We start from the raw sequence: 25696 nt of genomic DNA, 5'->3' as shown, positions 1-25696 counted from the left end.
AGGCAGACAAGCACGTGGCTTTGTGATCGAACCCATTAACGGGAGTGTCACACTCTCTTTGCCGTCACTGATTGAATGCAACGAGATCCCAAATAACCGCGCAGAAATACCAACACCAGAGGTAGCATTAAACCACAGTCATTTGAAGGCCCTTGCAAAACACATTCCAAAGCTGGACTCCCAAGCTTCCATCCTGCTCTTGCTAGGCAGAGATATCATCAGAGTTCATAAGGTCAGAAGACAAGTGAATGGCCCACAAAACGCACCCTATGCCCAGAAGTTGGATCTGGGTTGGGTTATTGTAGGAGATGTGTGCATTGGAGATGTCCACAGACCTACGGTTATCAGCTCTTGCTACACTAACGTACTGAAAAATGGACGTCCTTCTCTCTTTCAGCCATGCCCAAACGATTACTATGTAAAAGAGAAGTATAGTAGTGATAGCTCCCCCTCATTTCCCCTAACATGCAAACATCTCCCTGCTAGTGAGAAATGGGCCACCTTAGACTGTAATGTGTTCCAGACAACAAAGGACGACGACAAAGAAGCTCCTTCAATCGAGGACGGACAGTTCATCCACATCATGGAGCAAGAGGTCTATAAGGACCAAGAAAACAGGTGGGTGGCTCCCCTGCCTTTCAGATCTCTACGACCAAAGCTCCCTCATAACCACGAGCAAGCACTTGAACGTCTCAAATCTCTACAGCGGTCCTTCAGAAGGAAGCCTAAAATGAAGGAAGAGTTTGTCTCGTTCATGGCAAAGATCTTTCAGAATGGGCACGCTGAAGAAGCCCCACCTCTGAAGCCTAATGAGGAGCATTGGTACCTACCTTGTTTTGGGGTTTACCATCCCAAGAAGCCCTCCCAAATAAGAGTCGTCTTCGACTCCAGTGCCCAGCACAAAGGTTTGTCTCTGAACCAAGTACTCCTAACGGGACCAGACCTCAACAACACCCTGGTAGGAGTCCTCCTTCGGTTTCGGAAAGAACAGATCGCCTTCACTGTGGATGTGCAACAGATGTTTCATTGTTTCAAGGTGCGTCCTGAAGACCGGAACTTCCTCAGGTTCCTCTGGTTTAAAGAGAACAACCCAGAGAAAGAGATTATGGAGTTCCGTATGAACGTGCACGTCTTTGGAAATAGTCCTTCGCCGGCTGTGGCTATCTACTGTCTTAGACGTGCAGCACAGGAAGGCCGGAAGGAGTATGGGGAGGACGTAGAACAGTTTGTCACTCGTGACTTTTACGTAGATGACGGGTTAAAGTCCTTGCCCACAACAGACGCAGCTATCGACCTGCTCAAAAGAACTCAAAAAATGCTGGCTCGCTCTAACCTTAGGCTGCATAAGCTGGCTTCGAACAGCAAGGAGGTCATGAAGGCCTTTCCCAGTGAAGATCATGCCACAGACCTGAAAGATTTGGACCTTACTGCTGACACTCTACCAATGCAGCGTAGCCTTGGGCTGTACTGGGACTTGGATTCAGACTGTTTTACTTACCGCGTCCAGGACGAGAGAAAGGCATTCACTCAACGAGGAGTTCTCTCAACGGTGAACAGCCTGTACGATCCTCTAGGATTCGTCTCCCCCGTGACAATTCAAGGGAAACTGCTGCTTCGAGAACTGGCCTCACAATCTTCAGATTGGGACACCCCATTACCAGCAGAAAAGGAAAAGGTGTGGGAAAGTTGGAGAGATTCTCTGCAGGAGTTAAGACATCTGAGGATCCCCCGACCATACTCAAACATGTCACCATCTACTGTCAAGTTAACAGAACTCTGTGTCTTCTCAGATGCCTCAGAGAAAGCAGTAGCTGCCGTTGCCTACTTGAAGACTGTGGATGCAGATGGGGGATGCTGCACTAGATTGGTTGCAAGTAAAGCCAAACTGGCCCCACGTCCAGAGCATAGTATACCTCGGTTGGAGCTTTGTGCAGCAGTCATGGCAGTAACTCTGTCTGAGGTCATCACCTCCGAAATAGACATTGTATTTGACGCAGTCACCTACTACACAGACAGTAAGGTGGTGCTCGGATATATCTACAATGAGAAGAGAAGGTTTTATGTATACGTGAGCAACCGAGTCCAGAGGATCAGACGAAGCACTACGCCACAGCAGTGGCGATATGTCTGCTCAGAAGACAACCCCGCAGACATCGCCTCACGGTCTATCACAGCAGACCACCTTGAGAACACAATATGGTTCTCTGGACCGGCATTCTTGTCTCGACTTGAAGGGGCGTCACCGGTGGTACAGAGGTTTGACCTTTTGGAACCAGATCAAGACAGTGAAATCAGGCCTCAAGTCACAACACTGTCGGTCACTGTCCTCAAACATCTCGGCTCTGGGCGGTTCAATCGCTTCTCATGCTGGGGTTCCCTCATAAGGGCTCTTGGTACCCTTATTCACATTGTTCAGAGCTTCAAAAAAGGAACGGAGTGTGTCGCTCAGAAATGTGAGGGTTGGCACCAGTGCAGCACACCCCCAACCAGGGATATTCTTGAACAGAGTAAGCTAGTCATTATCAAAGCAGTTCAACAAGAGGTCTATAGGAAAGAACTGGAGTGTCTTGCATCAAACGCCAACATTCCCAAGAGCAGCCCACTCGTTGCCCTGGATCCTTTCATTGACTCAGACGGGCTGTTAAGGATCGGGGGTCGCCTCATTGAGGCAAAAATAGGATTCCACGAGAAACGGCCACTGGTCCTGCCTGGACGGCATCACGTAACCACTCTCATAGTGCGTCACCTTCATGAGCAGGTACGTCACCAAGGACGTCTTTTCACTGAAGGGGCTGTCCGAGCTGCAGGTTACTGGATCGTTGGTGGCAGGAGATGCATTAATAGACTCGTTTTCGAGTGTGTCACTTGTCGAAGGCTGAGAGGGAGGTGTGAAGTCCAAAAGATGGCAGACTTGCCACCTGACAGGCTCAGCATGGAACCACCCTTTAGCAACGTCGGCATTGATGTGTTCGGGCCCTGGTCTGTATCAGCCCGTCGCACGAGAGGAGGCCACGCCGAAAGTAAGAGGTGGGCTGTCCTCTTTACCTGTCTGTGTGTCAGAGCTATACACATTGAGGTAATTGAGTCATTGGATGCCTCCAGTTTCATAAACTCATTCAGAAGGTTTATGGCGATTCGAGGACCTTTGAAAAGCATACGCTCCGACCAGGGTACTAATTTCACCAGAGCTTGCAAGGATATGGGGATTCCCTCGAATCTTGATGGGAAACACATGGAGAGGTTTCTGTCAGAACACGGATGTACGTGGACCTTCAACACACCACATTCCTCTCATATGGGAGGAGCGTGGGAAAGGATGATCGGCATCACACGTCGTATCCTGGACTCGATGCTTCTTCAGATGGGCTCCTCCAAACTCACGCATGAGGTACTCACAACATTCATGGCTGAGGTCTCGGCCATAGTGAACAGTCGACCATTGGTGCCCGTGTCAAATGATCCTACAGATCCTTTCATTCTTACACCGGCTTCATTGCTTACTCAGAAAGTAGGTCCATGCCCAGTACCAGAAGGAGATTTTGGACATAAAGACCTATTGAAGCAACAGTGGCGCAGGGTCCAAAGCTTGTCTAACACATTTTGGGACAGGTGGCGGAAACAGTATCTGTCAACACTACAGTGTCGAACAAAGTGGACTTCTGACCGGCCAAACCTTAAGCAAGGAAGTGTGGTGCTTCTTAAGGACAGTCAGTGTAGCAGGAACGACTGGCCCTTAGGTATCATCGTCGATGTGTATCCCAGTAAAGACGGAAGGGTGCGCAAAGTGCAAGTGAAGGTCATTAAGAAAGAGGGACCAAAGCTTTATGTCCGACCCGTGAATGAGATGATCTTGCTCATTCCTCCAGATGACTGAAATGTGTTTGACCTTGTCATATTAATAGGTGAAACCTGCTGAGTTTCAGACGGGGAGTGTTCTGTCACCATGTAACCGTATTCTGTTTAAATAGATTTTCCCTGAGAAAGTTACTCTTTAGTGCCCCCTTTTGGCATGACCTGGTGTAACGTGCTAAAATCCGTCTCTGTTCTATGATGTCATCAGAAAGCGCATGTTATTGTTTGGGGAAAGGACTTCTCCCGTTCTCCCGTCCGCTGCTGTAGTGGCATTTGTCTCCCTTAAGACGGTCTTTAAGGGCATTGTCGGTATGTAATTCTGTTCCATCTTTACTAATGAACAATCTACTTGAAGAAATGTGATTGCAGTGTTTGCTTAATAGAAACGTTTGTAAAGAGGGAATTAGCTAACGCTTTCGGCTAAACAAGTCATTGTACTGTTATTGTGTATTTCTCCTCATCTATGGTTTCTAAGAGCATTTCATGTCATGTTGTTTCTCAGTTTTACCCTACTTCAACTGGCCTAAGTAAAGGGAGTGAAGTCAAACCCTCTTGTCTGCGTGGTCATTTTGAAGAGGAGTTTAGTCTGAATGTCGACTCTAGCAAGGCGTTAGAGGCAGAGGACATTATAACGTCCATGCAGAGACTCTTAAAGACATGAACGTGAGAAACAAGCGTTTCACCGTTTCTCTTGATGCCCACATGCTTTATTTATTCTTTAGTCCAGCATGTGTCATCACCACAATAAAGCTGCTTTTAACCTGTTTTCACACATTGTCATACCTGCACATTTCCACTGTGCTGTGTTGACTTTAAAGAAGACAAACGTTAGATTCAGGCTGAAACCACAGGCTGCATTTCCTCTTTTCTTGGAGGCCCAGACAGAAATGTGGTATCAGATTTTCAGCAGATAAAAATAAACCACATGCAGTCATCACAGTCTGCTCAGAGAAACAAAGGGGGGTCAGAAAAGAATTAAAGGGTGACCTGAACCACTAGACTCACATGTCATATGTACTCTTGTCTACACGCTGAGGCATCTGTCAATTAATATTAATCTGAAACATCATCACCCTCCTTTTTTCTTCTTTGTGTGTGTGTTTGTATTCAGATTTGTGAAGTTGTGCCCTTAATCTTCATAACATCAAAATCAATAATCAAAAACACCAGCAAAGTGCATCATGATGAGACCCAGAATCAAAACATTACAGCAAAGCTGAATACACTAGTGTATATAACACCCAGCAGTGTGGTAAATTGTGCTGAGAGAGCATCTGCACCCCATAAGACCAAGAAGCCAAGAGCACCAGCATGCTGTGTGAGAAACATGCATGAAAGTCAGAACACCTCTGTCAGTGCAGTCACGTGGCTAGTGGGTCCTCTCTGTGGCTGACTGGCTGTTAACCCAGTGAGTGAGAGTTTCTCCCACTGCATTGGGCCGTATCCTTCTGCTGCACTAAAGGACAGTTTTGCAGCCATGTAGCTCTGCTCATGTCATGTGCAGCCTTCCCACATCACATAATTTCTGGGCATGACTGTGGAGTCCATCAGAGCCTCCATGTCCCTCACCCTGAATTGACAGCAGACCTTCGGGGTGTGCCTAGACCCATTTGGGCTTCACTCGTGGGGTCAGCTCCTGAGGCTGAGGGCTCTACGGTCAATAGGTGTTATATCAGTCATTGGGCGTCTCTGACATAAATATGCTGGAGCTGCAAGCTGTCATCCTGGCACTCAAGCAGTTTCTGTTGTGACTGTTAGGGTGCCATGTTATCATCAAGACAGAAAGCATGGTCACAGTAGCCTACATCAACAGGTAAGGGGGCCGAGGGTCTCCCCTCCTCTGCATGATAGCTACCAGACTGTGGCAGTGGGATCACCCCGTTCTACTCACTGAAAGCAGTTTATGTGCCAGGACCATTGAACGTGACAGTGGACATTACAATATTTTGAGGGGGAGCCCGATCCAAGAGGAGTGGAGACTCCATCCAGATGTGGTCCACCAGATCTGGAGTCGCTTCAGAGGGGCAGAAGTTTTTTTCCCCCAGAGAATCGACACATTGCCATCTGTTCTTCTCCCTGCAGACAACTTGGTGCACTCCTCACCACAGGCTCTTCTCTGTGCCTTCCCTCCATACCCCTCCTCCAGTTATTCCTTCACCAGGTCCAGACCGAGGAGTTGATCCTGGTGACCCCTCTTTGGCCCTACATGCTAGTTTTCAGCTATCCTGCCACTCATGACCAGGACACCCCCGGAGCTCCCTGTTCTGAGGGACCTCCTGTTCCAGGTGAGGGGGTCACTGTTCCATCTTTTCCCAGTAGGGCTCAGGGTGACAGCCTGTACCCTGAGAGGGAGAGGCTCCATGCCTGGCCTGATCTAAAAGTGAGAATGCTGCAGGAGTTTTGTGCGCCATCCACCAGGACTGCCTACTGCTTCCTTCGGGGGCTGTTTGCCTCCTGGTGTGCGGCCCACCAGCTGGACCCCCACCAGACCACAGTTAACATGATTCTTTGTGAGCTGCACACTCTGTCGGTCCAAAGGCAATGATGAAGGTGACACAGGGGTTATCCTCCGGCCTAACCCTGGGTTGCTGCTGACGACCCCATCTGAATTTCACCTGTCCAAGTCAGTGGAGTTATGAATATTCCTCACAGGGGACCTGCACAAGGAGGCAGCTGGGAGCCAGGTTGCCCTGTGCCATCTCTGTGCTTTGGCACAGAACTTCTTGCTTGCCGTTCAGGAAGTCAGACCAGCCGTTTGTGAGCTTCCACTATGGAATTCTGGTCAGACCCTTGTCTAAGTCTCGATTGTCCCACAGGGTTGTGGAGGCCATTCAGCAGGTGTATGCCTCTTCGGATGTTCCCCTCCCTTCCAGAGTGCGGACCCACTGTGTCACAATATTAAAAATTTTAATCACTTTCAGCCAATAATCAATATACATATATTTTTAATTAAAATTATTAACCTATCACAGAGAGCGCTATGTGTGCATGCAGCTAAATTTGTCCACCACTACAAACAGTCACGTGTTAGAGAGCACAGCTCATGCAGTGAAAACCTTGTGTGCTGTCCATGGTGCTGAAATAATATCAGTTTAATGAATTTAATATCACTACTTATTAGTCGTGTGCAATACTGCAAGATTTGGTATCAATCTAATACCAAGTAAATACCAGGCCTATATCGCTGATACTGATACCAGTACCAATATTTTTTGATAATTACCATCATCAGTGTTGCTAATTCTGAATGAATTTTCATGACCTTTAAGACAGCCAGGTTGCTTCTTAGATGAAACTGCAGCAGTGCGTACAGGAAAGAAACAGAAAGTAAAGTATCGAGTTCATTACACTCGTAAGGAAAAAGAACGTGTTGGTTGACCAGGAGGACTGGGAGACTATGACAGATACAATAAATTATAAATGGATTATGTCTCCCTCTATTGGCAACCAGCTGTAAACACAGTCCAGTGATTGTACTTGGAAGCTGTGTTCAGAGTCTGACATGAGAAATATGGGAGAGGAACTATATCGGTATGTCCACACTGACACTTACCCTTATTTACCATGGGCCCACCAGCGGAGAATGCGGTTTAGAAAAGAAGAGAAGCTGAGATTTACAGGGATATTTGGTGTATTACGGTACAATCACAATAGTGTAAGCATAGTTTGATTTCCAAAAATGATAACACTTCGCCCAGTCATGAAGAATTTTCTTAATACTGTTTGTTTAAAGAAAATTTTAACATATTTAAATGATGCCTTCTCTGTGCGATTGGTGAAATAAAAAAATGTGATATAGGCTTTTAGGCAAGAAGTGCAAAACAAAAAATAACTTAAAAACCTCTGGAATTAAAAAATGGTACAGAAAGAAGGCCTTATCTGTATAAGAAAAATTACCTGTACCGCGATGGTACGAGGGAAATTTCTTTTGCAGTTCGTCTGAAAAGCTGCACTTGCGCTTTGGCATCTTTTAAAGATCATCTGTTCCATCTGTGAGGCAGAACAACCACTCACAAAGCAGCAGCTCGGCATGTGACATCACACATATAACCCATATGTGTGATGTCACACCTGTAGGCCAAAAGAAAAACCCGGACATTTTCATCAGTCTCGAAAATCCCCTCGGACAGAACGTGAAAAGTGGACATGTCCAGGGAAAAGAGGACGGTTGGTTACCCTAGATCACACGCTATCGCTGTCTTAACACAGAAAAGTCAACTCCGGCTGGTTTTACCAGGGTGACTCGCACTACTGTATCTCTCGACCAGTTGGGCTAGAGAGAAACGGTTACTGAAAGATGAGAAGAAAAACATTACGAAACTTTACGGTGCATCATTAGAATGCACGGTCCAATCACAGGTAAGTAATGATGGCACATGGAGCACTTGGCTCTCCACAATAGAGAGAGATTTGCAATATAAAAAGAAGGATATACAAAAAATTGAGTGGGCTAGGCTCAAATACTTTTTTGTACTAGTATAGTTCATATTTAAAGTTGATGTTGTATTACATTTCATTTATGTTAAATCTGTTTCCACTTCACTATAAATCTGAAAAAACAGAGTCTGTTTTTTCCCCACTGTTGTTCCACTGTCATACGAATACAATAAAGTATAACGACTGCCAGGTATTGAAAGCTGAGGATTTTCTGGGGGAAAAAAGGGCAAAAGCTGTCACTTACAGTATGATTTCTGACACTTTTACAGCCAAGATTATGATACCTGGTAAAGGGTCTTTTAAAGGACCTTTGAACAATGATATCTGCTGTTTTAAGAACAGGCTCAAGACCCACCTTTTTAATTTAGCTTTTACTTAGCGTTTATTTATTTTATGCTTATTTATTCTATCCTGTTATTCTATTATTAATTTAGGCTTTACCTAATATTTATTGATTTTATTCTTATTAATTTTTTAATCTTCTTACTCCATTTATATTTATATTGTATCCCGTTCTTATTTATTTTATCATTTTACCCTGTATATATCCTATTGTGTCATATCTCCAGTGTTTCCTCGGAGGGGGCTCTCTGCACCGGGGCTGTGATCAACCGTCGCTGCTGGGTCTCTGGGGGTCCTCTCAGCCTGGCTGGAGGCTACATTTTTTGTATGAAAAGTGCTTTATAAATAAAGACTGATTGATTGATTGATTGATTGATTGATTGATTGATTGATTGATTGAGTGATTGATTGATTGATTGATTGATTGATTGATTGATTGATTGATTTTTTGTCTGTACCGTTCGGCACTGTATTTTTGTCTGACATTTTTCTAAATAAGAGTTTTCATCAGTTCTCACAGTGTGGTATTTTTCCTAGTACAGGTAGATCATATAAAATGTGCAGTCCACACAGAGAACAAGTGCAGTGCTACAGGGGCACACCTGACACTTTTGTATCCCTTCAACTAAGGAAATACTTTATATTTATATCTGACAATATCAGCATGTAGCTGTCAAGAGAACATCACTGTGCTGTTATTGTCTGCATTTCTTGTTGCCTCTTTGCTAAAACAAGTCATTTACTTTTTCTCTTCAACCACAGGCTGCTTTTCCTCTTTTCTGGGGGCTCAGGCAGAAATCATGAGTCATTTTCAACAGATTAATAAATAGGATATAACAGACAGTTAGAAAAGACATTTTTATCCACATATAAGCATCACGGGTCACTCAGAAGAACAAAGACGTTTTGTCGTGATATTATTTGATTATTTTTAAAGCACCACAATTATTTTACACACATCAAACTTAAACAGCATAAAAGACACAAACATCACCTACAGAAAACAATTTGATCACACACAAAATGTTCTCTGTCATGGCCTCAGTGATGACATGAATAACATTGTAAAATCTGAACATTGACAATAAGTTTTCGTGTTCTTATAAATCAGCACTATAATGCATCATAAGACAGTGTAATATTTCATTCCTGTTTTTTCTCAGAACAAATAATCAACTAATTTTATTACATGTACATGGGGATTTTCACAGTTCAGCATCAATCATCAAAATCTGCTGGGGCAGTCCCAACAGCACACAGAGGTCAACAACCTTTGTCTTCTCAAAACTAGGCGCCTGCTAATGTCTCTCTATCTGCTGTCTCCCTTTCTCGTGTCCTTGCTGCCCATTTCTTCGCACACTGTGTTCTCCTTTCTGTCGCCTCTGCTTCTCACATACACCTCTGACTTATTCTCCCAATTCTGTGTGTCTGCTCTATGTGTGAGTGTTTAGCAGCTTGACCTATGGCCTACTTAAATGAATAACGGATATAATGCTTTACTATCGTTAATACAACTAAATCCCTAATACTAAAATAATCTATTCTTACACTTTAAAGATAACATGTAAAATTCAGCAGGAAGTGAGTGAACATCTTATAGAAATAAAACAAAGAGACTGAAACAAACTCACAGAACCAAATCATGAAATTGTGTCTTGATGGAAACAATGTCCCACACCATCCACCCTCCACTTATTACAACAGAAATAAACACAATAGGATTTTAATACAGAGATGAACCATATAATCAGTCTTCCAGTGTTGATATTAAACCAAGAGCATGTCATTGTTTACACTGACGTTGCTCATGTTGTTCGTGAGTCTTGAGTTTTGTTGAAATAATCTTTTTATGGACCTGAAACAAAATCAGAACAAATACGACTTCAAAAGTGAAAAACAAAGAAAAAATGTTGCCAAAGATGTGATGATGCTTTCTGACACGTTCATGCTTTAATCACACAGAACTGATCTCATCTATTTTATTCAGACATCACAACAGCAGCAGAACACAACTAAAGCCAATCGTATAAAAAGTGATTCAGCTCATCAGCTCCACAAACTTTAGCAATGATGTCACACATTTAACTGCACATGTAATCTGATTACTAATGATTCAGTGTCTGTAGAGTTCACATTTGTACCTGAGGCTGATTCAGGATTCACGTTATTGTAGTCAGAGCTCTCCTCTGTGCCATCATGTCTGCCTGTTGTGATGATGGATTATTGTGTTTAATAACATGGAGACTGTCTTCCTCTAAAATTACACAAGTTACAAAAACATTCGACCAATTATTACATTTCATGTTTCTTGTACTCACTCCATTTATCAAGACCGTCAAGCTGAAATCCAGATGTGACGTTGTTGTATTCATCTGCTGAAATAATGAAGTTTGATCAGTCAGAATAAATATTTACATTTCTTACAGCTCTGCTATTATCAAAGTTTATACTGTTTGTACCACTTCCAGTGTTTCCAGAGCCTCTGATTGATTCATAGACTGAAAGATCACCTACAAGTCATTGAAAATAAGAAAGAAGGAAGAAAAATATTATTTCTTTTTGTTTTTGTCACTGTTTGCTGGAAAACTGAGTGTTGAAAACTGTATTAAAGAGAAAAGTAATAATTTCTGGTCTCACCATGAAGAAGAGAGGAGTAAACCTGAGTTTCATTCTGGTTGGATGTTTGTTGTGAAGCAGAGCTTTGATTGGTGCTCTGAGACTGAGTGAGACTGAAACAAAAAAATGTAAGTTTAATGAGGAATAATTCAAAGTTAGCTTCATTTGAAGTTATATAAATGAAACTAAACTGCTGCACCAACCTGTTACAACAGGGTTCTGTAAAAAGCACAAAGATTATTACATCAGTTTGTTTAAAAGTGTCACAGCATTAAAATAAATATTTTTCTTGTAAATTTTCAAACAGAAAGTCTCTCACCCTTTATCTGTTTATAGCAACACATCAGCAGCAGCACGGCAATAATTCCACTAACAAGTCCGATGATGAACGGAACGATAAATGAACTTCTTTCACGTCCAAAACCTGAAACTAGAAAATGTCAGATTTTGGATCTGAAATCTTAATATAAAGAAACAAAAGCTGATGTTTACATTGAGATTTTCTGTTTCCTGTCAGAAACTGTCAGCATGACTCTGCTCTGTGGTTTCATGTTGTGACTCCTGTTCTACACTACTTGCAGTCTTACTTGTAGAATTGTTACAGAACTAATTGTGAATTTATGTTGATTTGGAGATTTGCTGAAAATGATTGTTTCACATTCATAATCCCACCTAGTCTCCCCTCCTTGGATCACATTCCTGACACTGATTCTCTAGACTCCACATTTTACATGACTATTCATGTTCAACCATTTCCAATAAGATCATTATTACAATGCCAAAGAGGTTACCATGAGATATAATGCTGTTTGACCTTCATAGTAATCCTCAATCATCAATCTATTCAACATTGCTGAATCTAAACTAACCAGCTGTGTTAATCTGAACTTCTTGGCTGTCCTCTGTGTAGTAAACTGGGTTTCCTCTTCCTCCTCTGCACCTGTAGAGTCCTTCCTGTGAGACACTGATTTGTCCGTTTGATGGGGAGACAACATCCACTCTGGTATTATCTCTGTACCAGTAGTATTTCCATCCAGATGATGATGATGGGTTCACAGAGCAGGTCAGGGTCACACTGCCCCCTACTGGAACAGCTGTGTTATCAGCTCTCAGTTTGGCCTTTGGTTTATCTGCAGTTCAGTTTAGAAAAAGAACAAAAACAAATAAATTATTGAATCTAAATAATTTAAAAAACTAGATGGAAATGGTAACATGACCAAATCTTAATGACAAGATAAAATAAACTTTAAACTCATTTTTATCAACACTGTGAAAGTTTTATATTTTCTTTGCAGTATTTAAAAAGTAATTTGTCATGGTCTGGTGACTCTGTGTTTATGAATGAACAAATGAATGAAGCCCATATTTGTCACTTCCAGTTGCCTGCAGTGGAAATGGACCCTTCCCACCTTACATATATTATACAAACATCACATTACAGGTCAGAATAGGTAGCATTTAAGAAAGGCAATGAAAATACACAATATTGGAGACAGAAGGAGAAAAAAAGGACTCGACTCAGACTGCGTTCCACTAGGAGAGCAGTCTGTGTGTGTCTGTGTCAGTTACACGCATATGTCAAGAATCAAGAATCAAGAATCAAGAAAGCCTTTATTTGTCACATGCAAGTTGCCCTGCAGTGAAATGGACAGCATTATGGAAAAACACTGAAATGTACAACACAATGGGCAAGTCGAGGAGGGGAAAAAAAGAGACCTCTACTCATGCTGGGCTCCTATGGGGGGACAGCATGAGAACAGAAAACAAACAAACCTCCTCTGCACAAAGAGCACATAAATGTCCACAGCACGACATCATGAAGCACGCGACAAGCAACAGGGGTGGGTAAGGAGTGAGAAGTAAGCCGATGCAGACGCAGCGATCCTGCCCTGCAGGCTGCAGCTATTCATCCAGCGCTGGGCCCAGACCCGTCATCTGACTCGGCCTTGGAGATAAGCATATGAGGGCGTTTGGAACAAAGAGTCTAAACACAGTTTGTCATCAGGGGAGAAATTGTTTGTTATGTTCAGCTCCAGCCTTGAGACCACAGCTGGGACCGATGTGGTAGAAGCATGAAATAATGGTGGTGTTCTTGCTTTAGTATGAACCACTGCATGTCAATTTTACAGTCAATCTAATGTCCATCACTGGTTCCTCACCATTCTCGTTGGAGAGCCGTGAGCCTCTCCACGATGTTATCAAGCTACACCGAGATGTTATCCAGTTTGCTCATAGAGCATAAGTGTTCACGACAGCTGTGAGCCTCTCCAAGATGTTGTCAGATGTTGTCAGAGTCTCAGCACTCACAGCAGCTGCAAGCTGGCAGATGTGCCCACTACCACACATTTGGACTGATTTGTGACCACTGTTTGGGAGGGATGGTTATATTGTGTATCTGGAATGAATTTTAGGTCTCTACGTCCATCCCATGGGGAATGGGAGCAGTAACAAAGGTGTTGTGTTTATATTTTTGTTGAGTGTATATAAAAGGATGGAGTGGTTTCCAGTAAAAAGGAAAAGTGAGCAAACACTGCATCATCAAAAACATCATTCACTGTTATTTCCATCTACATATAAAATAATGTTGAGCTGTGTGTGCGCGTGTGGTTTGTGGATCGGCTGGGAGAGAGGAGTCTGGAGGACTGAGGATGTCACAAATTGAATGTTTGGGTCAATTATGAACACTTTTTTTTTAATGTGTGTGTGTGTGTGTGTGTGCCTGTGTGTGTGTGTGTGTGCGTGTTCATATTTAGTATGTTAATCAGAATTTAACACCAAAGGGCCGTAGTCCGTGACAAACATAACAAAACTCTGTTTGTATTTTTATTCCAGAACCAGTATATCATTAATAATTCAAAAACATTGGTACCAGTTCAGCTCAGTAGGTGAGCAGTCTGGCCAGGTTCGAGTCCCAGCACGCACCCCTTTCTTCATTTCTATTCTCTCACTCGGCTTTCCTGTCTATCTACATTGTCTTTTACTTTTACTATATAAACATGTCAAACAGTCAAATCTTAATATAAAGAAACAAAAACTGATGTTTACATTGAGATTTTCTGTTTCCTGTCAGAAACTGTCAGCATGACTCTGCTCTGTGGTTTCATGTTGTGACTCCTGTTCTACACTACTTGCAGTCTTACTTGTAGAATTGTTACAGAACTAATTGTGAATTTATGTTGATTTGGAGATTTGCTGAAAATGATTGTTTCACATTCACAATCCCACCTAGTCTCCCCTCCTTGGATCACATTCCTGACACTGATTCTCTAGACTCCACATTTTACATGACTATTCATGTTCAACCATTTCCAATAAGAACATTTTTACAATGCCAAAGAGGTTACCATGAGATATAATGCTGTTTGACCTTCATAGTAATCCTCAATCAACAATCTATTCAATATTGTTGCTGAATACTAACTCACCAGTTGTGTTAATGTGAACTTCTTTGCTGTCCTCTGTGTAGTAAACTGGGTTTCCTCTTCCTCCTCTGCACCTGTAGAGTCCTTCCTGTGAGACACTGATTTGTCCATTTGAGTGGAAAACTGCATCTTGTGTGGTCAGGGCTTCAGAGGATTTCTCATCTCTGTACCAGTAGTATTTCCATCCAGATGATGATGATGGGTTCACAGAGCAGGTCAGGGTCACACTGCCCCCTACTGGAACAGTTGTGTTATCAGCTCTCAGTTTCGCCTTTGGTTTATCTTCAGTTTAGAAAAAGAACAAACAAATAAATGACTGAATCTAAGTCATTTAATCAACTAGATGGAAATGAGAAACATGAACAAATCTTGAATAAAATAAACAGTAAACTCATTTTGATCAACACAGTAAAATTTTACATTTACTTTGCTGTATATAAAAAGTAATTTGTCATGGTCTGGTGTGTTAGGGTCCCTGGGTCATTGACCCAGTGTTTTGTGTTTTTGGTTCTTTGATTTTGTTATTTCATTATATTCTAGCTTTGCTTTATGGGTTTTAGGATCATTCTTCGTTTAGGTTCTCTTGGTGGGGTTTGGTTAGAGTTTTAGTGTTCTGGTTTTCTGTCTGTGTTCCATAGTTGCTGTCTCCCCTGTCTGCTGTATCCCCACATCCAGTCAGTGTCTGTGTCTGCCCTGGTCCCACGTCTTTGTTCCCTTTGTTATAGTGCCTGCCTGTGAGTCTGTGTTATGTTTCCTGTTTTACTTTGAAAGTCCATGTCTGATGTTAATGTGTCTGGTTTTGCTTCCCCTTGTCTCGTTAGGCTAGATTTGCCCCAGCTGTGTTTCCCTCCTGTTACCCAATCCCTGATTGCTCCCTCTGTGTATTTAAGCCCCGTGTTTCTTTGTGTCTGTGTTGTGATCTACTCTCATTTATGCTGTGTGTTCCGTTTGCCTGGTCATGTAAGTTTATTTGGATTTTTGGATTTCAGATTTCTGTTACTTTTTGCCATCCAGCAATAAAAGCTGAGTTTTGAGCCACTTTCTGCCTCCGAGTGTCTGCACTTTGGGTCCTTCTACTTCCACTCCTACCTGCACACAGCCTTAACCTGACAGAAGATCACGACCAGAACACGGACCCCGCAGACTCTTCAGCTTTTGGATTCAACGCTGAGATGGAGCGGATGATTAAGCTCCTTGACCGCATTGCTCAGGCCAATGATTTGAGGACCATGGCAGTTGGGCTAAGCGCGGTAGATGCCATCATTCGGAGCAACCCTCGGCTTACTCAGCTTTCTATGGACACTGTGCTGGGCAGCTCCATAGCTGCCTGGAGGGAGCAAGTCAGGGCTGGCGAGCTTGTTCTCTCTACCTCCACCTCCACTTCTTTACCGCCGCCCCAGGACAACGCACACTCACCACCTGCCTCGTCGCTACCTCAGACTGCCTCTCCTTCCTCACACCAGCCGGGACCTTGTTCGCCTGCCCATTCGCCTGCCTTTTTCCTGGCGGCCATGTGGTCGGAGGATGAGGAGGTCGTCTCCGTTTCTCCGCCAGTTTCAGTTCCCTCATTCAGAAGGAAACGACGCCACCGTCGCTCCTCTCCTCAATCTTCTGTTCTGCCACCTGTTGTTCCTGCTGGGGGTTCTGGAGAACTGCTTCAGCCGTCTCTTCCTGCTGGGGGGTCCGAGGAGCCGCTTCAGCCGTCTGTTCCCGTTGGAGGGGCCGAGGAATTGCTTCAGCCGTCTGTTCCCGCTGGAGGATCCAAGGGGCCCGTTCAGCCACCTGTCTCGTCCGCTGGAGAGTCCGAGGGGCCCGTTCAGCCACCTGTCTCGTCCGCTGGGGGTCCGGGAGGACCCAGCCAGCACATCCCAGTGTCTGCTGATGGTTCTGGCGGACCCAGCCAGCACATCCCAGTGTCTGCTGATGGTTCTGGCGGACCCAGCCAGCACATCCCAGTGTCTGCTGATGGTTCTGGCGGACCCAGCCAGCACATCCCAGTGTCTGCTGATGGTTCTGGCGAGGCCATTCAGCCACCACCGGGTCCAGCCTCGGCCTCTGCAGCTCCACCGGGTCCAGCCTCCGAGTGTTCAGCTTCGTCTGCTCCTGAGGTCCCCATGCTGTCTGGGCCTGCACGTCCCGTCCGGCCGATGACTGGACGTCGTTGCCATCATGGCCGGCCCCCTGAACTACGCCGCCGCCGGTGCCTCCCGGCCTCCTGAACTGTTTTCTGGGCTCTTGGACCGTCAGCCTCCGGGCCGCCCCCCTGACCTGCCCGGGTTTGGACTGTTGTGCCATCAGCCTCCGGGCCGCCCCCCTGAACTTTTTTGAGACTCTGCGCCTTTCATGGGCTCTTTTGTTTGTTTGCTTTTGGACTGTTCCTGGGCTTTAGTGCTGTTGTTTTGGACTTTGTTCCCTGTGTTTTGGTTTCTGGCTCGGTGTGTATCATTTGTTTCGTGCCCTCCGTCCTGTTTTTCCCCCACCGCCCGCCCTGTTTGGGTTGTTTTTGGTGTTCTGGTTTGGGCTGTCTGGAAGCCAGCCCTTAAGGGGGGAGTACTGTTAGGGTCCCTGGGTCGTTGACCCAGTGTTTTGTGTTTTTTGGTTCTTTGATTTTGTTATTTCATTATATTCTAGCTTTGCTTTATGGGTTTAGGATCATTCTTAGTTTAGGTTCTCTGGGTGGGGTTTGGTTAGAGTTTTAGTGTTCTGGTTTTCTGTCTGTGTTCCATAGTTGCTGTCTCCCCTGTCTGCTGTATCCCCACATCCAGTCAGTGTCTGTGTCTGCCCTGGTCCCACGTCTTTGTTCCCTTTGTTATAGTGCCTGCCTGTGAGTCTGTGTTATGTTTCCTGTTTTACTTTGAAAGTCCATGTCTGATGTTAATGTGTCTGGTTTTGCTTCCCCTTGTCTCGTTAGGCTAGATTTGCCCCAGCTGTGTTTCCCTCCTGTTACCCAATCCCTGATTGCTCCCTCTGTGTATTTAAGCCCCGTGTTTCTTTGTGTCTGTGTTGTGATCTACTCTCATTTATGCTGTGTGGTCCGTTTGCCTGGTCATGTAAGTTTATTTGGATTTTTGGATTTCAGATTTCTGTTACTTTTTGCCATCCAGCAATAAAAGCTGAGTTTTGAGCCACTTTCTGCCTCCGAGTGTCTGCACTTTGGGTCCTTCTACTTCCACTCCTACCTGCACACAGCCTTAACCTGACATGGTGACTCCGTTATTTAGTGGTTTTTCATGGTTTTGCCTTTTGTATTTCTAGTTCCCTTTGTTATTCTTTGGTACTTCAGTTATTATTCTAGCCCTTTCGTTTTGTCACTGTGCCTCTCTTGTGTTCCTTGTGTTACGTCTAGTACTCCTGGTTTCTATGTTCATGTATTCCTGTTTTGCTTCGACAGTCCCATGTGCTGCGTCAGTCTATTCTGTATTTTTCCTCCCTGTCTTCTCTCATCAGATTAGGTTCAGCTGTGCCTCCCTGTTATGTATTCCCTCGTTACCCACTGTATGTACTGTGTGTGTTTCCCTTTGTTCCCTGTCGATTCGGCTGCGTTTCTCCTGTTTATCACAAACTGCATTTCTCAGGTTTTGATGTTCCAGTTCCCACGTCTCAGATCTTTAATTTCTTATTTTGGTTTTTTTAACGTTTTCCCAGTTTAGCTTTTGCTTGTTTAGTCTCTTTCACCTTTTGCTTTTGTTTGTATTCTGCTCTGCCGTAATAAAGGTTCACTCTCAGTTCAAGTCGGTTTTCAGTGTCTGCATTCGGGTCTGACCTCTCTCAGCACCCAACACTGAATACTTTCACTAAAGTGATTGGTCATCATTGCTTTTTGTATTAAACCAGGTCATGTGTATGTTATATTTTAACAAATGGCAGTGCTTTATGACATGACAGACCAGAGTGACTTATTCTTTCTTATAGAAATTGTAGATTTGCTGCTATTTCTTTGAAATTATTATTATGTCATCATTGTCCTCAGGTGATGGAGCAGCAGGTCAGCATTGGCATCTCTATACCAGCTGAAGGTTCATGACACAAAGTGGTGACAAACTGTCTACAATGAGGCTACTATCAGCTGCAGCTCTTTGTCTGACCAACAATGTAACATGCTTTGTAGACCATTGAATTCATCCTGTGCTGACCATGATGACATTTGTCAAATGGAGATCACACAACAAACATGACTTACTTGATGCTGACAATGTGAAGGCTTCACTCCACTCTGTTGAAGAATATGAGTCATCTCTGCGTCGACTCTTACACATGTAGTCTCCACTGCTGGACTCAGAAACTCTGAATGTCACATCATTATTGTGTGTCCACTGTGTGGGTGTCCTGGGTCCTCTCCATTCATACTCCCACTCAGTGGTTTCACCTCCTTCCTCCACCTCACATGTCAGAGTGATCGTCTCACCTCTGAATATCTGAGGCCAGTTGGGTCGTTGTTTTACAACAACTTTATTGGAAACTGTTTACACATATTAACAGTTGAGATACAAACATGAAATCAACACAGAAAACTTAACACTGTATGTTTGATAATCATGAGTGAATGTATATTTCAAACTAAATGACTGAACTCACAGGTTATCTCAATGGTGACATCATCACTTCTATCAGTGTAGTAAACTGGGTTTCCTCTTGTTCCTCTGCAGCTGTAGATTCCTCCTTCAGATACTCTGATATCTGTTTTGTTGATCTCTGATTTTACCTTCAGAGGTTGTTTGGGTTTGTCTGAACCACTCAAATATCCATCCATCAGAGCTCTGCACAGAGCAGGTCAGTGTCACACTGCCCCCTACTGGTATGATTTTTGTTCCTGCTGTCAGTGTGGCCCTGGGTCTATATGCTGTTATGAAAAAAGAGAAGAAAATGTACACTTCATCCATTATAAAGGTAGTTTAAAACATTTCAAATGTTTGCCATTTTTCTGTCTCAACATGGTGACAGAGCTGCAGTAATTCAGGTTGTAGATCTCTAAATAAACACAGTATAAATGTTTGTCCAATCTCAGGCCTGAATAAGTCACTGGATGTAAACTAATGGAGTTCACTGTTGAAGGAAACACAATGATGGGTTCAGAGGGATCTGCCTAGTTTCAGGTTTAGATAACAGAAACATCACCTTAATTTTTTTTAAGCTTTTGACGTTTCTTCTTCTCCTTATTTAAAATTTATTTCATCCACAGTTATTTTATTTATACAATAAAATACACACATACAGTAATAATAAATGACAGAGTGTGAGTATTGTAGTGCTGACATTAATGTATTGAGAATTTACATCTGTATTTCAAGAGGAATCATCACATTATTAGTCATTGAGGACTTACCTAACATAGTTACAGAGACAGTATTACTGATCTTTGTATAAGATGATCCCCTCCTGCGACCACAGCACTGATATTCTCCACCGTGACTTGAATATTTAATTTCTAATGTGTACTCTTTGTATGTGCTGTAGGGGACAACTTCTCGACCATCCTTGTTGGTTTTGTATTCCCAGTCAGTGTCTTCTCCTTCATTCATGTCACATTTGAAGGTAACAAACTCACCGAAGAAAAAACTGGACCAGTTGGGTTCAATAGTTAGCAGAGCAGCTAGAATCCAACACAACCACAAAGTTAACAGCCTGAAACACTTTTATGCACAACACAATCTGTGACAGTATGTTCATACACTGTTCATATATTGAATAATAATTACATATAAAACATAGGTGAACTGTAATTAAGATTCAGTATTTTGAGATGAAACCTTACTAAATAAATGAAAAGAAAGAAGTAAAGTCAAAACTTTTCAGTCACCTTGAGCGTGTCCAGTGCCGAGGAGAGTACAGAGCACTACGATAAAGACAGAAACTTCAGGATTTATCAAACTAAAGACATGTTCATGTTTACAGTTACAGTTATAGTTCGTCCATGTCTGGCTTTACCTTTCCCCAGTTCTGGTTATAGTTTAATTTTACCTTTAACTTTTGCTTTTTGCGTTTCTCATCAGCCTGAATAAACAACTTACTTTTTGTTAAAGTTCAGTTCTGTCCCTCGTGTTTTCTGCTGCTAACACACCGGCACTGATTCAGAAATAAACCTTTCTTAGATAAACTAAACCAGCTCCACTCATTCATGGCTTGCAAAAGTATTCGGCCCCCTTGAACTTTCCCACATTTTGTCACATTACAGCCACAAACATGAATCAATTTTATTGGAATTCCACGTGAAAGACCAACACAAAGTGGTGTACATGTGAGAAGTGGAACAAAATCATACATGATTCCAAACATTTGTTACAAATAAATAACTGCAAAGTGGGGTGTGCGTAATTATTCAGCCCCCTTTGGTCTGAGTGCAGTCAGTTGCCCATAGACATTGCCTGATGAGTGCTAATGACTAAATAGAGTGCACCTGTGTGTAATCTAATGTCAGTACAAATACAGCTGCTCTGTGACGGCCTCAGAGGTTCTCTAACAGAATATTGGGAGCAACAACACCATGAAGTCCAAAGAAAACACCAGACAGGTCAGGGATAAAGTCATTGAGAAATTTAAAGCAGGCTTAGGCTACAAAAATATTTCCCAAGCCTTGAACATCCCATGGAAAACTGTTCAAGAAATTCAGAAATGGAAGGAGTATGGCACAACAGTAAACCTACCAAGACAAGGCCGTCCACCTAAACTCACAGGCTGAACAAGGAGAGCGCTGATCAGAAATGCAGCCAAGAGGCCCATGGTGACTCTGGACAAGCTGCAGAAATCTACAGCTCAGGTGGGGGAATCTGTCCAACTATTAGTCATGCACTGCACAAAGTTGGCCTTTATGGAAGAGTGGCAAGAAGAAAGCCATTGTTAACAGAAAACCATAAGAAGTCCCATTTGCAGTTTGCCACAAGCCATGTGGGGGACACAGCAAACATGTGGAAGAAGGTGCTCAGGTCAGATGAGACCTAAATGGAACTTTTGGCCAAAATGCAAAACGCTACGTGTGGCGGAAAACTAACACTGCACATCACTCTGAACACACCATCCCCACTGTCAAATATGGGGGTGGCAGCATCATGCTCTGGGGGTGCTTCTCTTCAGCAGGGACAGGGAAGCTGGTCACAGTTGATGGAAGGTGGATGGAGCCAAATACAGGGCAATCTTGGAAGAAAACCTCTTGGAGTCTGCAAAAGACTTGAGACTGGGGCGGAGGTTCACCTTCCAGCAGCACAACGACCCTAAACATAAAGCCAGGGCAACAATGGAATGGTTTAAAACAAAACATATCCATGTGTTAGAATGGCCCAGTCAAAGTCCAGATCTAAATCCAATCGAGAATCTGTGGCAAGATCTGAAAACTGCTGTTCACAAACGCTGTCCATCTAATCTGACTGAGCTGGAGCTGTTTTGCAAAGAAGAATGGGCAAGGATTTCAGTCTCTAGATGTGCAAAGCTGGCAGGGACATACCCTAAAAGACTGGCAGCTGTAATTGCAGCAAAAGGTGGTTCTACAAAGTATTGACTCGGGCGGCTGAATAATTACGCACACCCCACTTTTCAGTTATTTATTTGTAAAAAATGTTTGGAATCATGTATGATTTTGGTTCCACTTCTCACGTGTTTGTATTGGTCTTTCACGTGCAATTCCAATAAAATTGATTCATGTTTATGGCTGTGATGTGACAAAATGTGGAAAAGTTCAAGGGGACCGCAAGCCACTGTATGTGAGCTGACTGAGCGGCTAAAAATGAAATGAAGAGATCACAAGTCCAATACTTGTTTAATTGTGAAGAACATTTATTTTATTTGACATGTTAAATACTGTTTGTCATAAACCATCACTAGTATCAAACATTTGTCTTCTCACATGTAAAGATACATTATTTACAATTTTTTTAAACTATTTATAATTTGTTTTTATATTTACAAACCTCCAAGCACACAAATGTATGAATAAAAGACAATAAATATCAACATATAAAAATATAAATAGTTAAACTAAACTCCCCTCTACCTGCATTCATACACTGCTGGAACTAATTAGAGGTGTTTTTACACCTGAAAATTAATTTGAACACACTGCTAGATTAAAATAAGTTTAAAAATTAATGTCTTAAAACTTGACTGAGGTCTTACAGAAACAGACATTTTGTTTTATTTGTTCCTTGTTATGCTTTTTTATATTTTTTAGAAACTTTATTGCTAACTTTACTGAGCATAACTACCCTCACAAACATCGATGACAACTTAAATCACAAACACAATGACGCTGTTAATGTATGTGGCAGCCCTACTTTTTAAAATACTGAATTCAGACAGGGTCAAACCGCTGTGGATATTTATATGAAGAAACATGGTTTACAGTAAAGAATATAATGACCTTTTCCTTCCTATCATAGATATAATTATCAAGTACACTGTTGCTGCTTTGTAAAGAGCCACACGTTGTTGATGAGACACTAAAAGCTGCAGTACAAAATACAGCCAGGTATTTTCTTACACTTATGTGTCCAGCACAAAATCATTAAAGTCTTTGAACTACACAGTAAATACATTTCCATCAAGCATGAAAAAAGTAACTTGACTGTACCCGTCTCTCACCCTAAGACAGCTGGAAGAGGGTCAGTTGGAAGTCTTTTTCACACAGAACACACACCAAGAATATCTGAGCAACCAAATCAAATAAATTTCACTTTGATCTGCAAACAAACTAAAGTGATTTCCATGCTTCCTTTAATAGGCAGTGGGACAGTAACCTTTAAAGTTTAAATGGATCCAGCTTAAAGTTTAGAGCTCGCCTGAGAAAGCAACACTGGGAGAGCACTAGTAATTTGTAGTGTCACACGAATGCTCTAGCAACATTATACATATATTATAAATAGGATGAAGAGGAAAAACACCTCACCTTGAGTATTTCTATAGGAGAACGTAATGAGCACTGAAGTAAAGATGAAAAAGTCATGAGGCTCAAACTGACAGAAACTGACTCATGATGAATCCGGGCATTTTGTAAAAGTGAATTTCCAAAATTCATCAAAAGGTTTCTGTGCATATAAACTAATATCAGGACATTTCAAAATTTAAGGAAACAAAAAACCTAAATTTTTAAATTGTTAATAGTTTAAAAAACTAATAATGTAACAAATTTTAAACAATAACAATGAGTCAACTCCAAAAACAGTGGTGTATCCAACAAAATGTTCCACCCTAAACTGAGCCAAAACAGCAACCAACATTTTGCTTTAAAATCATCAAAATATTCTCAGTTTGAACTCCCAGTTAAATTGTTTTAAAGCAGTGATGCACTGTAATTCTAACAAATAATACATCAAACAACATCAAAAATGTACTTACAGAATAACCCCGTCATACAGAGCAAAGTGTGCCCCATCATCACTGCACTCTGATCCACTCTGATGTGATGCAGATGATCACAAAGTGTTTTCTATGAATAATAAATGCAGAAATAGAAGCTGAACTTAAACCAGATAAGGTCAGTTTTTCTCTGACTTTTTTTTCTGTCTTTCACCTCTCTGTGCTTCCTTCGCTTTTACACCTACCTCAAACAGTTCCTGTAGCTTTGACCACAGCAGTTGTTTGACATGTTTACATTTCCTGTCCATTGCAAACACATATAGGTTTCTTTCACATGTTGTGTTTCACATGTCTTTCTCTATAATATACAAATGTGTATTTTGTTCCAAGTCAGGAAGTCAGTTCATAGTTTTTGCCTTTTACTTCTTCGAAAACTCTCACGGCATTTTTAAGTGTCCTGTGAAACAATTTTAATCTGCAATGTTCATCTTCTGTCAGGTCTCTGGGAACTTGGAGTCACCTTATCAGCCAGTAATTTTATATATCCACAGATATTCATAGTGCCATCTATAAATCTTAAAAAAAAAAATGTATATGTACTGGTTGTCATAACATTACTACCTTGGGGACTCTGCACACACAGCAAGACCTAGTCCTGTTCTGGACTCCATCTGAACACATTTATCTTGGTCTGATTGGACAAAAGTGGTGTCCCAGCATTCATCAAGCCAAATCTTTTTTTTTTTTTTAGAACAGTTTAGTTTTGCAGTTATATGTGTTGTTCTTAGGCAGTGTCCTTTATGCTGTTTGAGCCGCAACTCAATTTTATTTATTTATTTTTTTCAAAGTAACTGTCGGTCTGATGTACCTCTCTCTCTCTCTCTCTCTCTCTCTCTCTCTCTCTCTCTCTCTCTCTCTCTCTCTCTCTCTCTCCCTGAACTCACATTTATTCTGTCTTTTCATTTATTTATTTATTTTAATGTCCAGTGGATAATGGAAATCACGGGTGCATTTTTATTGTTGTTTACTTCTAACTTATAAATATCAAAGTTTTGTAGAGTTTAGAGCTTTGTAGTCTTTGCTTTTGATTGATTATAACAAGAAATATGTTAAGATGTTTCCCCCATACTTCATAAAAACATATATGATGTATTTCATAGTTCGATTAAAGATTATCATGTAGCACTGAAGTGAAAAAGCTCGCTCAGCCTCAGAATAGATCTGTGAATGTTCTCACTTTGTGCTGGAAATATGTTTTAAATTTGGCTGTGACTCCAAACACAGGAAATGACTCACTGTGTGGCTGAACTGTAGCTAAAGCTTAACACGAAATCTAAAGACAACATTTATATTCAGTGTTACTTTTTTTTATCTGACGGCATATCAAAGTAACATTAAGTACTAACACATTTGATCTGGAAACAATTCTTTGTCTTACTTGGACATCAACATACAGATTAGACCTGAGCATCTGACTAAATGTCAAAAATCAGGAAAGAAAATCCAAATAGATGATGTGAAAAACTTATTTAAAAGCTGCAATTAAAATAAAAACAAAAAAAAAAGGTTTGTTTCAAAAGCTACATGTTGTGGATCAAGTTTATGTCTGTGAAGGTTCTCAGTTATCCAGGTCATCGTAGTCAAAGGAGCTTGGAAAGAAAAGCGTCTGGACTTCTTTAAGTTGCTTGAAGACGTTTCACCTCTCATCCGAGAAGCTTCTTCAGTTCTAAGGTCAAATGGTGGAG

General features: G+C 42.1%; 1 protein-coding gene and 1 pseudogene across 2 annotated transcripts in view; both read right to left on the bottom strand.

Annotated features, from left to right (window-relative positions):
• LOC309703066 (Fc receptor-like protein 5) overlaps positions 1 to 25696 on the bottom strand; it is a 55641-nt pseudogene that overhangs the window by 10024 nt on the left and 19921 nt on the right. Inside the window, exons 6-8 of the transcript in view lie at positions 19993 to 20259; positions 19245 to 19509; positions 18850 to 19128 (exon numbers count right to left, since the gene is read on the bottom strand). The product of the transcript in view is annotated as an Fc receptor-like protein 5 (transcript). The remainder of the gene's footprint in view (positions 1 to 18849; positions 19129 to 19244; positions 19510 to 19992; positions 20260 to 25696) is intronic.
• LOC309698302 (uncharacterized protein) lies at positions 10479 to 14679 on the bottom strand (the record flags this gene model as incomplete). The annotated part of the gene is made up of 8 exons (XM_082520637.1): positions 14673 to 14679; positions 11567 to 11677; positions 11451 to 11466; positions 11269 to 11360; positions 11091 to 11141; positions 10950 to 11006; positions 10773 to 10835; positions 10479 to 10486 (listed from the first exon to the last, which is right to left on the bottom strand). The coding sequence occupies exons 2-8, from the start codon at positions 11589 to 11591 to the stop codon at positions 10479 to 10481; spliced, it is 312 nt and encodes a 103-aa protein (XP_082376763.1). The 5' UTR covers positions 11592 to 11677; positions 14673 to 14679.

The sequence above is a fragment of the Aulonocara stuartgranti genome, assembly GCF_965226115.1.
Source record: "Aulonocara stuartgranti genome assembly, chromosome: 3".
Taxonomy (NCBI): domain Eukaryota; kingdom Metazoa; phylum Chordata; class Actinopteri; order Cichliformes; family Cichlidae; genus Aulonocara; species Aulonocara stuartgranti.
Note: the sequence above shows the minus strand (reverse complement) of the source record. Positions and strands in the feature narration are given on the sequence as shown.